The sequence below is a fragment of the Mytilus galloprovincialis genome, chromosome 14 (genome assembly GCF_965363235.1).
Source record: "Mytilus galloprovincialis chromosome 14, xbMytGall1.hap1.1, whole genome shotgun sequence".
NCBI lineage: Eukaryota > Metazoa > Mollusca > Bivalvia > Mytilida > Mytilidae > Mytilus > Mytilus galloprovincialis.
In genome coordinates, this window is record NC_134851.1 from 37,569,169 (window position 1) to 37,586,380 (window position 17,212).

Sequence of the window (17,212 nt, forward strand, 5' to 3'; positions counted from 1 at the left end):
TATATATATATATGTGTTTAGGGGCCAGCTGAAGGACGACTCCGGGTGCGGGAATTGCACGCTGCATTAAAGACCTGTTGGTGACCTGCTGTTGTCTGCTCTACGGTCGGGTTGTTGTGTCTTTGACACATTCCCCATTTCCATTCTCAATGTTAATTCTATATATAAAGCACATTCTTGATTTCATTTCTTTTGATTTGAGACTCAAAAATACCAATACAAATATAAGGTATAAGTCCGAATATGAGCTTCAAGATCAAACAAAAAGTCTTAATAAGCCTAACAATCTCGAATTTAAAATATTATACTGCAATGCAATATATGGAAAGACTACATAGTAACAATGTTAATCGTTTTGTGTTTATATAGTTTTTAAATTTGAGTTATAGGCCTTTATACATCATTCAGATTTGTATTATTTTGGATTTACTATATACAAAAAGAAAAGACTTCTTTACATTTAAATCATTGTATGATCACCTTCTAACATAGAAAACTGAGATACTCTGACAATCTCATTATATACATATAGGTGAGATTTTGTCCTTCTGATGAAATTTGCATTCATCCTACACCGTAATATTCACACAATTACTAAAATAATATGAATAATTTCTTGATGTTAGTGTGAACTTGACATATTGCCTCTGATTGAGAGTCTCATTAACAATCATAACGTATCTTCTTATATTGAAGTCGAAGAGCATTTAAACTTGTATCAAATTACTGGTTGATTTGAATAAATAACATTTCCTACAACAGTTTTGGTACCAGTGATATTATAACAATACTAAAAATAAATCATTAGAATAAATCTTGCCTTAAATGTGTCATATTACTTTAATCGGGGTATTGGCCAAATCAGTTTGATACGCCCAACTGTTGACACCTCTATTGTTTGTTTTGTATAGTGATAAATGAGTGCCGGAACTGATTGAAACCGAAGACACGTCTCTCCAATAATATACATCCCGTCTTTCATACTTATTCTCAGGTGTATTGGTAGTCCTTTAGGTCCCCTGAAAATAAAGCAAAATGATATCAACACATAACACAAAAGCTGATCAGTAGCGTTTGTTGTATGTCTGTTGGGTGTTTTAACTACACCCATTCGATAATCTCCTAAAAATGTGCTCACTTTTCTTCATCATCATCATCATCATCATCATCATCATCATCATCATCATCATCATCATCATCATCATCATCATCATCATCATCATCATCATCATCATCATCATCATCGTCGATGGGGTTTTTGAAACAAAATATATTGTTATTTTGGTTTATATTTCTCAAATTGTATTTCTTTTTTATGATTAAGAAATTAATGTGTGTTTTTCTTTTTTACCTTTTTATATATATATATAGTTATATACAGTCTTACATTTAACGCACGTTACTGCCATTATAATACATACTTAACTGTCAAAGAGTATGGTGCATCAGAAGACTGGCTTAATCGTAATAAAAAACTCCCCTCTTTACAAGCAGGCAAAAGCTGTTCTGCTTGCTCTCTACTTGCGGCAAAATGATAAAAGCTGAAAATAGTGAGTGGTTGGTGTATAAACATGTACCCTTAAGATTTATGTTGGTTTTTTAAACAAATAGTATAAATTCCTAACAAATACAGGATGTGTTTACCTATTAACAATATTCCTATTAATAATTCACATTTCACAACTACATTCAAGTATTTTGAATATAACTAACTAATTAAAGTATTAACATTTTCAGCCTTTCAAACCATTCAATGAATTCGCATGAATGTTTTACAAAATTGTGAACAATAAATATATTTTCAACAACTTCATCTTACTTTTGCATTGCTAATGGTAAATGTATATCAATGACATCTTTTGCTTCTGAATTGCATAAGGCCTGTTCTATTCCAATGGGTTGGTCCAGTTCGTTAAAAACGTAATCTAAAAGGATAAAAAAAATCGATATGAATTTTTCAGTATATGATTATGTTTATTAAAGATTAAGTTAATTGTACATGCTGTAAGATAATGCACATACTTAAGCTAAACAAAATCTTAATGTTTATTTGTGTCACGATGTTAACTATAACATGTATTATATATTGCCAAGTGGCTTATGAGATATAACTTATTTGAATAAAATACAATTCTACATGTATTTCTACGTAAGAAAATGCCTTTACAAGTCCGGATTTTGGCAGTTGTCGTTTATTTGTTTTACTGTGTTTGAGCTTTCTATTTTGCAATTTGATCAGGGACTTTCGTTTCCATATTTTGTCGGAGTTTGGTATTTTTGTGGTTCTACTTTTGATATAAACATGATAAACCATGTTAGCTTACTTACATGAATATATAGCAGTCTCAGATAAGAAAAATATTTTGTTATTCAGTTGCCTTTATGTTTGCCAAACTAGTTGTTATATATTTGAATACAATTATATATATATATATATATATATATATATATATATATATATATATATATATATATATATATATATATATATATATATATATATATATATATATATATATATATATATATATATATATATATATATATATATATATATATACTTAATAAGTATGTCTTCTCTAACAATAAAACATAACATCTGTGTTCGCTAAAACAAAACGCTCAAAAAAGTTGTTATAATGAAAATACTTACAGACCCCATCTTTAGTATTAGATTTGGTTCGACTTTCAGCATTATTACAACTCGATTGTTTGCTGCGAGGAGTCACCTTTTGACTGAATTCCAGATTTTCATATTTCTTTTTAAGTGCCTCTGTTCTGCTTAGGTGATTATTATCTTTCAAACTGGTTGATATTCTATTCTTACTGTATCCGTACATACCAGTCGCGGTATCAGTGTGTTCATGTAAGCCTATGCTTTTGCTCTGATTAAAAGATCCTCCACCCACTTTTCTAGGACTTATTTTATTCGTTTCGTGTTTTAATAGATATTTTGTGAGTTCTATGGCAACATCTGTATAACCCTGCTTTTCTGCTATTGACAACGGTGACAATCCTTTAATTGTGCACTTGTTTAAATCTAATTCTTTATGCTTCAAGAGTTCTCTTACCACAGATAGATGGTTATTCTGACAAGCACTATATATAGCAGTTTTGCCTTTGACATCGTGGTGGTTTAAATCAGGATGGTGTTTCAGCAGTTCGCGCACAGCAGATATATGTCCGTTTTGACAAGCTATATGCAATGGGGATTCACCATTCCGATTACAAAGATTAACATCAGCATTATGTGTTATGAGTTCTTTGATTATATGCACTTGACCATCGGAACTTGCAACAAACAATGCAGAAGAACCATCTAAACTGACTTTGTTGACGTTGGCGTTTTGTGTCAGCGCCCAACGGAGGAAGTCAATATCGTCAATAATGCAACACAGAAACACACAGTTTATTTGAAATTCTTTATCTACCACGTTCACCAGGCATTGTTGATCATGCTGTGGAATATGTTGTAAATTCGAAAGAAAACGCTGGCGAAAAGAATGATATTTCATATTTGTATTCGAAAACGAAGCAATCAACTCCCCATTCTTCCAATCTTTGATAATACGTTGTATAAAACCATTGTGATACTTTTCAGGAACGATTATAAAAAAATCGTTGTTTTCCCTATGGTCGTGAATTTCTGTCAGAAGAAAACGTTCGCTTATAAATTTTGTAGCTGAATTCTCAATAAATAACTGAATCATCTTCTCGCCAAATTGTTTTGATAAAAAATCAAATAATTTGTCATGAACTATTTTGAATGTGTTGTCTTGCATAGTTAAAAGCCATCCTTCCAGGGTTCGCAAAGACGATTTAAGTCGATGCTCAGACGTACCTCTATTTAGCCCACATTCTGTTAAGACCTCTTCTATAACCCTCTTAATGTGTTTGTCTTTGGCTACCAGTCTTTCTTCGCTCAGGTTATTGTCAAAAAGTACAACAAGAACCAAACCACAGTACTTTAACTTGCCCTCTTTACCTTCCGACATGAACGTATTGATCTCGACTTTGAAAACATCAAATGGGTTATTTAAAAAGTTATTAAAACTGGTGGATTTGTTCAAGTGATAAGAACTACAGAGCCAAGGGAAAAAGTCATATTTCGTTGATAGTTCCTTTTCATAATTATCAATGCCATATCGTTTAGCTATATCTGACCTTTCCTTTGATGTTAATAGCAAGTTTTCTGAACTGAGGTTGCATTCACATAACTTGAAAATTGTCAAATGGGAAAATTTGTCATCATTAAAAACCTGTAATCTACAAGAAGAGATTATCTTGCAACATTTGTCTGTTACAAAAGATTTGATAACGCTAATCATTTGCTTCCATGCAATTAAAATGTGTTGATCGAGACAAAATCTACCACATATGTCATCAATAACAAATATTGTCTTCATACCCAGCTTGTAATAATTTCGAATATCTTCTGGTTTGCTTACAGGTATTATAAAATACCCTCTCTTTTTCATTTGGAGCGCAACATGTCTCGCAGTAAATGATTTTCCGGTACCTGGATTTCCTGTCATCGTTACAACGTTTTCCTTTAAAATCAATTCAAGTGCATACTCTCCAGCTTTGGTTGATACAAAGTTTTTATCATCCTTTTCCCATTCTTCAAGTCGAAATTTCATTTGCTCTGAAAAATCAAATAATCAACGTTTGCGTGATTATTGGCGAAACAAAAAGGATGTAGAAAAAAATAGTTTTTGAAGTTGTAGACAGTATAGTATGGCAATTTAAATTCTTTTTCAATAAATAATTAGACGAGTGTTAATAGTTATAACCATCTAATGGTATGCATTTACGTATATAATACAAGTATAAAAAAGTGGTATAAAAACAACACATTTATTTATGGCTAAAGTATGTGTCAAAAATACCAAGGTATTTTTTCTTCTTTAAATAACGACGGATTGAAAGAATTGGAACGATCTTTTTACAAAATGATGATAAGTCTGTACAGTCTATTTGTTAATTGTTTGTTTTGCGTTGTTGAAGTCTGGTAGGTTAAGCACTTTTGGTCGGATGTTACAGTGTTTTCCAATACTGTGCTGTTACACGACTTTTCATGGTTTAGGGATGGTATTATATAAAGATGCACGTAACATATATAATCCCAAGGCACGAACTTCTAATTCAGTAGTAGCTGTTTTTTTACTGTATATACTATTTGTTCTGTTATTATTTTTAGCATCAATCTTACCGTTTGATTTCTCACTTGAATTGTTAAGAATTTTGTTTTGTCTGAGTCTTTCATAATTGTCCATAAGTATTGGGTTATGCTCATCAATTACGGTAGTACGTGGATCTATAATTTTTATATTCTTCTTCACTTGGTATGTGATACACATATCTCTCACTAGCAATTTAAAATATTCAGTTAAGGTGGTACCTAACACTACAGGGAGATAACTCTGTAAAACCAGCTAAACGTTTTAATTACGTTGTGTTGTTAAGGGAATATTAAGCTTCTCAATGATCAAAATAAGTGTTTGTCAAACTGTATATAACCAGTGTAATTTTTCTGATAAAACGGTTGGTTCAAATTTTTTGAAATTTTTATATTTTTGTAAAAGGGTCAAAGAAAATACTTTGTCAAAATTTTAAGAAAATTAAACGAGCCAAATTAATTTTAGTTAAAGTGTTGGGTACCACCTTAAGAAACAAAATGTATGTATTTAGAAGCCATTTTTGGTGTATTAAATCACTCGCCGGTCCTTATTCTTTCAATGATTAAGAATTAACTCCACTTCTAAGTGTTGCAGGAAAAAGACAAGATGTAATCAGATCTAATCAAAAAGTTTAAACAGGTAATTTAAGTAGCATTTATAAATTATATTACCTTTGATATGTTGTGGAATAACGTCGTACACGCTGTAAGCTTTCATTTGTAATCTTTTGTGTATCATAGTAGCACCTAAATAGAAAAATAAATTAGAAAAGTCACCTGTTTGTTGTTTTATTTTATATCATATAAATCATATATAACTAGGTATGAAAGCTCATTAAAACTATAACGTTTTAAAATTATAATGACAATTATAACCACATATATAACCACATGTTTTGTTTGTATTTCGATAGTCATTCCAAAACGATTGAACACAATGCAAATATTTTTCCTGATTGTTTCATCATGTTCATTGCGGATAAACTTTTCATAGAATATGATATATATATTACAACATTAGATAATAAAACGGAAAAAGATTTGCTATAACCATCTGACAGACGAATATACAAATGCCAAATTACTAAGCAAAGTTTTTGCTTGTATCAATATTAAATCAGACCAATTCAGGTATATGACAATTGGGCTTTTGATTTTGTCATTTCATTACGGACTTTCCTTTTTAAATTTTCTTCAGATTTCGATTATTTTATTTTTACTTTTTGAACAAGATGTGAGTCGAGTTTGATTTTTTCTAACATTAAATGTATCTGAACCCTTTCATAAATGTGACCTACCGAATTAGACTATTTACCGGATTTGTTATCTCATAAGCAACACGACGGGTGCCACACGTGAAGCAGGATCTGCTTACCCTTCCGGAGCACCTGAGATCGCCACTAATTTTTGGCGGGGTTCGTGTTGTTTATTCTTTAGATTTCTATGTTGTGTCATGTGTACTATTGTTTGTCTGTTTGTCCTTTTCATTTTTAGCCATGGCGTTGTCAGTTTATTTTCGATTTATGAGTTTGACTGTCCCTCTGGTACCTCACGTCCCTCTTTTACTAACAATAAGATGTACCATACCTATGGTATACATAACTCTCTCTTCTCGGGTTATTATTGTTTCGTCGATCTGCTTTGCTAGTTCTTTATTTGAAATGTCTTGCTTGAGTGCTTGTATAAAAATTGCATAAGCTAGTCTGTCTTTACGTAACATTTTTGCCAATAAACGTCTATTACTTTCGTGTGTAGTAAGACCTGAGCAATTGATTTCTTGGACGTCTTCTAAATTTAGAACTTCACGTTCTACTAGATAGTCAGATACTGATCCGGTACAACTCATGTGTAATGTTAATGCTCTGAAATTCTTTTGCAGTCTAATTTTGTATTCGTTTTCCTCTGAAAAAGCAAAAGGGCAACTAAAATGTATTGAATATTAATGAAAAGCGATGTAGGTTTTATCAATTTTTTCCTAGCGACACAAAAAAACCAAAAAAATGCGTTCAACTTCTAAAACAATCTACAACAAAAGACAAATAATTTCCAAACAATACGTCAAACCATGCATTTCCTTGAAAAGTGATTATACTTTTAGCAGAGACAATGAAAGAATGCATATAATCTCTGATTGCCCAAGGACATGATGGATAAGATTTATAATAAAAATAGCATTATGTCAATACGTTTTTACACGATAAATTGAAACTTCTTGTTTAAAAGAAAAATTCAGATGAAAACTCCAGCTTATTTCGTTTTATTAGATTGACCCAAATACACTTACCAGTTACAGTTTCCGTTTGTTTTAGAGTCAAGTTATGCCCGTCAGGAGTAGACATTTTACTGACAAGAGCTTGTACATTACTGTTATCCGGGTCGGATTGCTTTAAAATTACCATAAACAAATTCAACACATCATATGGACGGCTGATTAGTAAGTCTAGCAAAATCTTATTACGTTCCGTCTGTGTTGCTGGTTTTATTATCTCTTCCCTATCGTCAATTGTTAAAATACATCTTGATATCAATTCATCTAAGACATTCTTGTCGAGAATGGTACAAGTAAGTATGTCACTATAGAAATGTTTCAATCTGTTATTGCCTAAAATTGAATAAAAAATGTTTATCGGCTTTTAAGTAATCTAAAAAAGCATGATGAAAGAAAAAGTTAAGGGTTAACGTAATATCTAAATGTTTTTATTTCATTTTAACAAGGAATAATGGAAGGACTACAGACTCATTAGTAACTCTCGAATAAACATAGTAAAAAGGTCAAAATTAAGTTCGAGGTTTAATAAGTTTAACATCTGATAAAAATTGTATGACAGAATATTCAATATGTCTCAAACCTATGAAGATACTATGAAGATACCGGTAATAAATATGGAATCAATAAAACACTTAAACCCTCCGGAATATTTGAGCTAGCCTCTATTTATATGTTTGTATATTCTCCATTTCGTAGATTTTACGACATACTATGTCTTATTTACTTTTTCTTTCGAGTGTTCTATTCATATTTATTCTTGTTTTAACATAGTTTTTCTGGTAGTAGACCATCTCCGTTATTCTACTCACAAGGAACATTCGTCAATTAAAAAATATTAATTTGACAAACCTGAAAAATATTGTCACCCACTCAGCCATGTGATAGAGTAAAATCGCACCCTAGTATTGGCCAATCAAAGTATGTCATTTTAAGGTGAAGTATAATAATTGAATTTAATAAACCTGAAACATGTTCATCTACGTTGTAGTCTTCTATCTTCTTCTGTATAGGTATCTAAAAATACATAAAATGGAAACAAATAAACAAAGTCTTATCAGAGTTTAAAAGGGCAAAAACATTCACTGTATTTGGGTTTGGAATTTTTATTGTGTATATCTCGTTTTTAGGTCTGTGGACACATATGGAGTCCCTTGGATTAATTTTGTTTAATTTGCTAAAATTTCCATACAACTTCAAGATAATTTTTTGTACTTATATTACATACATAAACTAGTAGGTAAGGGTGGTAAAAGATGTACAAGAGATTTGAGGCATGAATATAAAGGTAAAAACGAGATTTTATCCAGTTGAAAAAGGTCAAAAATTATAACGTCTGAAGCTGTCAAACTGAATTTCAGACCCCAATATAATAATTGTCCAAAGTTTAAGCCGATAAACGTTTCTTAGATTTTTTAAGAATTTGACTCTAAAGAAGTATATTGCTCTTTAATAAACCGTTTTTAAAAAGAGCAGGGTTTTTTTGTGTGTTTTTCGTTTTGTTTTTTGTTTCAAAGAAATGCACTACAAAATTACTGTGTTCTCGGGCCATTGCATTTGATTTGATAGCTTAATTGTAAACGCGTTAAAAATATATCAACAGCAATTATACATTTTTAAAACAAATTGAATTTATATAAGAAAGGAATTACTTCATATTTACTGATGAGTAATCCAAGAAGAAATTTTCACGTTAGGAACAGTTCGAAAAGTAATAAAAAAAACATTTTCCTTAAGTCATTGCATATTCTCACGCTTTAAAGTTTTGAATATAAAATCATATCAATTTGATCCAAAGCAAACTGCTACACCTAAGTTAACGATTCTTACCGACGCAGATAATGTTTGCATGACAATCTTCTGATTTGATGGTTGTGAAATCTGACTTTGTGGTTGATTCCTTATACCAGAAGACGTTTTCAACCAGCTAGGAACTTCCTTTAGTAAATCTGTAATATACGTATCATGTTGCCTTCATGAGTAAATGTCCATGTTTTCAAATAAAAATGATTAACTATTCCGAGGTTTCGAATCGATTTCAAATTTAAACATATACAGATAATCGGCCAGTTAAACTATGGGAAGAACAACAAGTGTTTTCAATTATTCAACATTCACAACCATATAGGTTCAGGAAAATTGTCGTTTAACAATGTTTAATAGGAATTTTGTTTCAAGACATAGCTGCTGACTATTGAACAGGAGATTATCTATACGTTCAGTATTTGCATTGATAATAAGATGATGTAATAGCGGTAACAGATTGTTCCTGGCTATTCCCTGTGATATATTTTAAGCAATTATCAGTATAGTGATATATATATAGGTAATTTGGGATTGAAATGTGTTTTACACCTTTTTTATTTGTTTTGTCGTCATTTTTAGGGTTTACCCATTGCATTTTCAGTTTGTTTTCGATTGTACATATCCATTTTATATTTTTCGCTTCCGTTTTATAAACCTTTCGTATATGATTTGCCATTATTTGCTATGGTTGCAATTAATACCTGGATCACTCATTGCTTCTTCTAATGCTGTTGTAAATATTTGAACATGCAATTTCTTCATTCGAACACTGTCGATAGCTTCCTTTAAGAAGCCACTTACTTTGGACATTCTTTCAACGTCACATTTACCTACAAAAACAAAAAATTGATCAATATATATCTAAAAGATAATCCGTTACAATAATAATATCTATTTTCGCATATCAATGTTTTAGCTCTTGCACACAACATTTTTTTTTTTTTATCTTTTATGGTAGTTGAGTGAAAAGCTACAATTTGGCATCATCATTTTTTTAAGTTTTTGTATTGAATTTGTGTTACGTTTGGGGGATAAAAATTTCAACCTTTCACAATTTCTTCTGTACTTCTTCTCTTTTTGTTCCTTTATTCATACAAAAAAGATTATAAACAGAAGTCTCTAGTACATTATGGGGTGTGTTTTTAACAAATGATAGTCATTCCTTTTGGAAAAATGTGAGCCCCTCGTCTTATTTAAATGATCCTTTGTTATTAATATGAGACAGATCTTAGTCAGAAACTTCAAATCACGAAAGTTATATTATCCATTAATTCACATTCTGATATATGGAAGTCCCATCAATAAAAATCAAAAAAGAAATAGCATGTTAAGTAACTTCATTGAACTACAAATAAATGATATCATGGATACAGATAAGTCAGCCCCATATCTTAAAGTTGACTGATCGGTTGATCGGTTTCGATCACAACTTTACCACAAAAAGGATACGTTCAGCAAAAAATCCAGGAACGCCTATATATTGAATACATTTGTATATATATAAAAACATATGTCTTCAAGTTGATACGATTCTGTGTTTACACGTACCTTAAGCTATCAGATGTGGTTACATGCCAAACATGTGTATCCTGTTACTCGCCTATTGTGGACCATGAGAAAGTCACTGACAAACAATAGTAGATATACTCATAAAAATATCATCAATGTTGTGTTTATGGTGAATATATACGCAAAACTTATTCATATTGACAACTATACACATGGTCACAATTTGGATACCACACATGTCAGCATAGGTGTTCCCATGGTAACGTGTTCGTCTCGATTGCGAAAGGTCATGAGTAAACCGAAGACTTTGGACCTGTTTCTTGCTTCTTCTCCACTTAGCACACGGAATTATGGAGTAAGAACAAATACTGTCGGATCGGAGTCTGAAGAATGTGTCGCAGAAAGATGTTCTCACTTCCTGTGGATTGTAGCCGTGTGAACTACCATGTTAAAAATCAGGTTCTTTTTACTCGATTTGTTGAGAACATGAGCTCTATATTTTCTCTGTGAGAACATGAGCTCTATATTGTCTCTGTGTACAATTTTCGCTGAATAGGTAGTAAAACAACATAAACATAGTATAATTATTCTCAGTATTGCTTTTGTTATTTTTTTCAATATTCTTAAAACGTTCCCGGCTCTTTAAATATTTGAATTACCTTGCCGGATGAAATTATCATAATACTGGATAAGATTCGCCCTCTGTAATATATTCAGGAGCTTCCATTCTACTATGGTTTTTGGTTGATTGTCTGCCATTTTAATGTCCTGCAAAAAAGGGTAAAATAACATTTTTAATATCATTTTGCTTTTGAAACAGATGATGAAACATCTAAATACTATTGTAATATAACAGATTATTAACACATATATTACTAAAGATGAATATTATTTAACATCTAAACAAAAAACAACTTACAGCTCAAATCCAATATCAGTGTTCCATTATTATGCAAGCAAGTACTAAAATCCCCCAAAAATGAAACCGTATTCAAGTGTATAATGTAGCTCTATTTAGACATTGAATATGAAATTCCACATTTTTTTTTTAACTGCACAGGTACATTATTTCATGTTTTAGTATTAAACAAAATACCGATTGTAAGGGTACTTTGTGTTTATTATCGCAGTGAACCGTTACAAACATGTACACAATGAGAAGAATTTGACGTTTTGAAATTGTAAAAACCCTACGAAACATCTTACATTTGTAACTCTTAACAAAAGATATTTTATAATAGAAATGAGGACATGAGGAAACAAATGAATTTCATAGGCAAATTTATCTATTTTTTTGCACGTATCCGTGTTAATAGTTTTTTAAAGTGTAAATATCTTAAAATACACCGCCGAGGAATAGGTAACATCAAAATATCTCCCTCTCTCTAAAAGGATATTTTTTTACATGTAAAAAGAAGACATAATATAACTGTAAAAGGAGAGGACACACATAGTGAGTGACAAAACAAATTGCAAATATAAATATAAATATGGGTATTTTTTCCGCAAGTTAGCAAATAATTGTTCTCATTAAGAATATGTTGTTAGTACAATATAATCATTAACAATGATCGTATAAATTTGGGTTCTCGACCTTTTACTTTTATTGGGTCAGTTTTTACTCCTTTGTTTGGACTGTCACTGATGAAACTTTTGAGATTAGACGTGCGTCTGGCGTTTAAAATATTTAGCCTGGTATTGTGAATAATACTAAAGCAGCATTTGATTCGAATGTGATTAAATATTATAGTTTACTTTTTAGAATCAACTAATTGAATATGAATTAAATGTCATAAATATTAAATGAGAGAAGGAAATTAAAAAAAAAAACGCAATACCTTTTTGTCAAATTACCAATTGTGTGATAAATTGAAACATGAGAGAATTTTTAAAAACAAATGTATTTGTACATGTAACATGCAAAGCATACCTGAATGATGTTAGTCTTTGCCTGTAAGATGTAGGTGTCATGAATCGGTGTCAATAGTTATTGAGATGGTCTACAATTTGTACTTCGTATACATATATAAAATTCAATAGCCCAAGTTTTCAAAATAGAGAAAAATTACACTGTTGATTTCAAATTTTCATTTTGAGGTCCTCGTCGACGTCTGCATTCAAGTCAAAGACCTGTGTTACGTTTCGAATGGAAAACATATAATACGTTTAAGCTCATTGCTAAATTATATTATTCAACATGTTCAAGCATCACTGAAGGGACTTTGATTGTAAAATTAGCTGTTACAAAATTTTGGATATCATTTTAATTAATGGAATATATCTCTCTCATGCAACGTTCTTATCAATTGCCTGGATTGTGTATACCTTTTTGTTTTTGCTATAGACCTTTATCTTTTGAATAAGCTTTTGATTTTCAAATATGTTTGCCTCAGGCATCAGTAATGTAAATAAGTTTGTTTTATCAAAATAGCACTGGTAAAAGTAATTAATACCTTATATTTCCCCCTTTTTTTTCCCTTTTTTTAAAAAGAAAAACGTACATGTTTACATTATATACGCAAACTATACCTTTGTGCTACGTTTTATTGTTATGAAGTTGATCTGAAATTCGATTTACTAAACTAGAGGCATAAAACCGGACTATGAGACTAAATAATTGTTATAATAGGAATGCTTATCGATCACATTCATGTTCTTAGCTTATGATTCAAAGTGTCAAAATAAAAGATGAGATGCGCAAGGACAAATATTTTAAGTTATATGTATACAAATTGTGGGTGTGCGTATGGTTTTCAAAATAGTATGGACAAATATCAGTCTATGTAAGAAGCGATTCGATAAAAAGTTTTCTTATATCAAAGAGCGATATTGTCTCATTTCAACGAGTTGCATTGTGGGAAAACCCAGACGAATGTTTACATTTTTTATGAAGAAAGGCAGATTTCTCGGTATAAAGTAATGACTCTTTTCTTTAAAAAGGGTGACATTTAACACGACATACGTCTGCTGTATAATTTCCATGAAATAATTTATATAATAACAAGCAAGTGTATTTAAACGAGAAAATTGAATTGTTGAATAAATGAAACATAAATGCACAATTTATCATTTGTAGATGTACACATTCAATAAATATCATGTAGCAAATTCAGTGGAATGCAATTGAGATGAATTCAATTGTTTGCTAAGCCAAAATCACCTATAAGTCAAAGATACTGCTATATTTCAATATATCAATGCGATGTTTGTCTTATATCATAGCGATGTATTTTTAATATCAAAAATTTATGAATGCGATACTTTTCTAATAAAACTGCTATAGTTTTCTAATATAAAATTATTACGATGACACGTCACAATGCATGTCAAGAAAACTGCAAATATAATTCACAAACTTAGTTCATGAACGGCTTAATGTTTGAGGATCAATATCACTAAAATTTCGTATCTGTAACAAAATTAACGCTTACATGAACTTATCATTTCGAAAATGTTGCTTGACCCTATTGATAGTTGAAAGTGATGAACAACCTGTTCAGTCTATTGTTTTCAATCACATGGTTTAACCGACTAATTTTATTTGAAGTGATGATGCAATGGCGGAATCTAGATGCGGTTGTAAATAGTCTACAGACCTATTAGATTCTAATATAGGTCCAGTGGCGGATCCAAGGGGGGGGGGGGGTCCCGGGGGTTGGAAACCCCCTTTTTTATCAATGCATTTGAATAGGGACATATGGTTGGACTCCCCCTTTTATCCTGGGTTTGGAAACCCCCTTTTGAAAACGGCTGGATCCGCACTTGAGGTCACACTGCTATAGCCTATCCACATGGGTAATATCGAAATAGCCGACAAAAAATATCATTACTTAAAAGAAAAAAATAACATTCATTCAAACAATCCAATCCAATACAGTTCCAAATTACAATGAATATTCAAATGGTAAAATAAATATTCAAAACAAATTGAAATGTATAAATGTCCCGAAATTTGAAGATACCTACTGAATAGCCTCAGACTATAAATTGAACAACTTCAGATACAACGAGAATCAAAAATCTTGTCAAACAGAAAATGTATTTATTATTAACATAGAAAAAAAATTGAGAAGCAAAACAGTTCTTTTTGGATATCAAAGACTTTTCCCGTTGGTAAATCAATATCTCTACGAACATAACCAGCTCGCCGTTTGGACGCTCTTTTACATCGCGAGTGCATAAGGGCATTCCGATGTATTGTTGCCATAGAGATTTGACTTTCGTTTTTGACTAGTAACCGATCGTATAAATACGCGAACATTTCTTAGTGCAAAATAACAATCCGTATCGCTTGTCATAAATTCGTTTCTGCAATGAATACTTAACAAAAATGTTTAGAAAACAAATAAATAAGATATAAATGTCTGTTGACGTTAGAAATGTGTATACATCTTTTCTATATTTATCAATTTAGATCGTTTAGGGCTGTTTATTTGGTGTTTTTATTGACGTAATCGTTCTTGTACAATCATAACTGTCGTTATCGTTAAAACTTTAGACGAGTGCTAGTTCATGTTGCACTTTACAAAAGATTTAGCACCCAAATGACGTTTTTGGAGGACTGGAAAGCAATTATTTATAAGGGGAAATTTGAAAGATTTATAGATATAAGAAGATGGTGCATGAGTTCGAATGAGACAACTCTCCATCAAAGTAATAATTTGTTTCAAGTAAACCATTATAGATCAAAGTAGGGCCTTACAAACGGAGCCTTGGCTCACAGCGAACACCACGCTATATAGGAACCAAACAATTACTAGTGTTAAACCATTCAAACAGAAAAACCAAAGGTCTAATTTGTATAAAAAAAAAGGAGTTTAAAAAGTACAGGTCAGATTTTGTAGAATCAATCTGTAAGAGGACAGTATGATTCCTCTTTGTCACAAGTTAGTTTCATTGTTATCAATAATGTTAAAGAAAGTCTTCCATGCGTGCGTTGCGAGCATATCAGATATATATTAATATTATTTCGGTGCGTTCATTATAAAATTTGCTAAATGTTATATATTATGTGAACAATAATTTATACTTAGCTATTCGATTACGACATTGTTTTTTAAACCCCATCGGTACTGGCATTTTCAAATTTTGAAAATGGTGGATTGAACGTGGTTTTATAGCGCTAAACTTCTCACGTGTATGACAGTCTCATCAAATTCTGTCATATTTACAACGATGCGTGAACAACACAGACATAATAGGTAATATTTTCAAAATATTGGTACAGCAGACAAATATTAATACTAATAAGTACTAATATTGATATAACAAAAACACCGCTATGATATTTTAAAAGTATCGCATTGATATAAGAACTAATAGCATTTGTATATTTATGTATATAAGAAAAACACAGCACTTCAAATTTTACACGGACATAAAAGTTTGCTTCTAACTAATTTCTGAATGTATATTTAGATTCATTTGTTGTTTATATTTGGACAATAAGTTTCAAAATTAGTATTTTCTTAATTTTTCGTTGCCGAAAACAACATTTACCGCATGGAATGTCTGCATATTTACAATTGATATTAAACAATATCGCTATGTGATATAAGAAAAGTTTATATCGATACGCTTCTTCCATAGACTGAATATTGCATCAACATACATGAATCATAATAACAACACTACTTACAGTGTTTGTAGATTTAATACCTTCATCATGTAACATAAAATTTTGTGTGGTTTAATTGTGAAAATGGTAAAACATTTGAGAGCATAACTTATATAGCATATAGGCTTTAACGCAATAGCCTAACAATTCTTACGTAGTTTCATTGTTTCTTTCAATCCAACGATATGAATAGCATGCTTTCTATGAAATGTTCACCTAGTGAATAAATTAGAAGCAATATCAAAGATGCAGTGAAAAGATAAAATAACGAAATAAAAAAGAAGGATGTAATGAACCTTCGATTACATGGGCGTTTTTGTATTCCGAAAATTGCAAAACTTCCAAGTTAATATGATAATTAATTTACTATTTTGAATTAATCACCATTGTTGAATAGATTTGTTTTTGTCTGAAATGATGTTGCAAATGTCAAACCGAACATATGATGTCAGATATAAAGAGCACACAAGATAGCCATATTATCTGATAAAGGTGAAACTTTTGTTTATGATCAAAAGACATTTGTCTTATTTTGACATTTTAGAGTGTAATACAAATGTATATGACGTCAATCCAGTATTCACATGATTCATTTGAAATATTTACGTAGAGTTTCGGTTTAGTGTGGTGACTTTGACTCAGACAGCAAAATTTACAGGGGTCGTCTCAAAAGATTATTAAGTGGTGCACTTGATTAATAAGTAGTCTATAAACTAATCATACTAATGCTCCACCGACAACAAGAATCAAATTTAAATCCAGATTTTTCATATCACACATTTAAATTGGATGTGTCGTCAAGGTACGCTATTTTTCGATGATTTATTTTCCTGCA

At 31.0% G+C, this 17,212-nt stretch overlaps 1 protein-coding gene across 1 annotated transcript; it reads right to left on the bottom strand.

The window, feature by feature from the left end:
- Nucleotides 1-364: 364 nt before the first annotated feature.
- On the bottom strand, nucleotides 365-11,817 carry LOC143059135 (uncharacterized). Its single transcript, XM_076232622.1, has 12 exons — nucleotides 11,680-11,817; nucleotides 11,420-11,528; nucleotides 9,953-10,081; nucleotides 9,276-9,394; nucleotides 8,411-8,462; nucleotides 7,464-7,781; nucleotides 6,767-7,081; nucleotides 5,852-5,926; nucleotides 2,654-4,645; nucleotides 1,820-1,925; nucleotides 1,422-1,541; nucleotides 365-1,019 (listed from the first exon to the last, which is right to left on the bottom strand). Exons 2-12 carry the CDS (start codon nucleotides 11,517-11,519, stop codon nucleotides 836-838), a joined length of 3,510 nt encoding a protein of 1,169 aa, XP_076088737.1. The 5' UTR covers nucleotides 11,520-11,528; nucleotides 11,680-11,817; the 3' UTR covers nucleotides 365-835.
- Between the last annotated feature and the right edge of the window lie 5,395 nt (nucleotides 11,818-17,212).

Bases quoted from the DNA above. Each gene is read 5' to 3' on its own strand.
- LOC143059135 (XM_076232622.1), bottom strand. From the start codon at position 11,519: ATGGCAGACAATCAACCAAAAACCATAGTAGAATGGAAGCTCCTGAAT. The intron at 9,395-9,952 runs GTATTAATTGCA...CGTATATTACAG, and splicing joins AGAAGCAATGAGTGATCCAG to ATTTACTAAAGGAAGTTCCT. The intron at 8,463-9,275 runs GTAAGAATCGTT...ATGTATTTTTAG, and splicing joins TGCAAACATTATCTGCGTCG to ATACCTATACAGAAGAAGAT.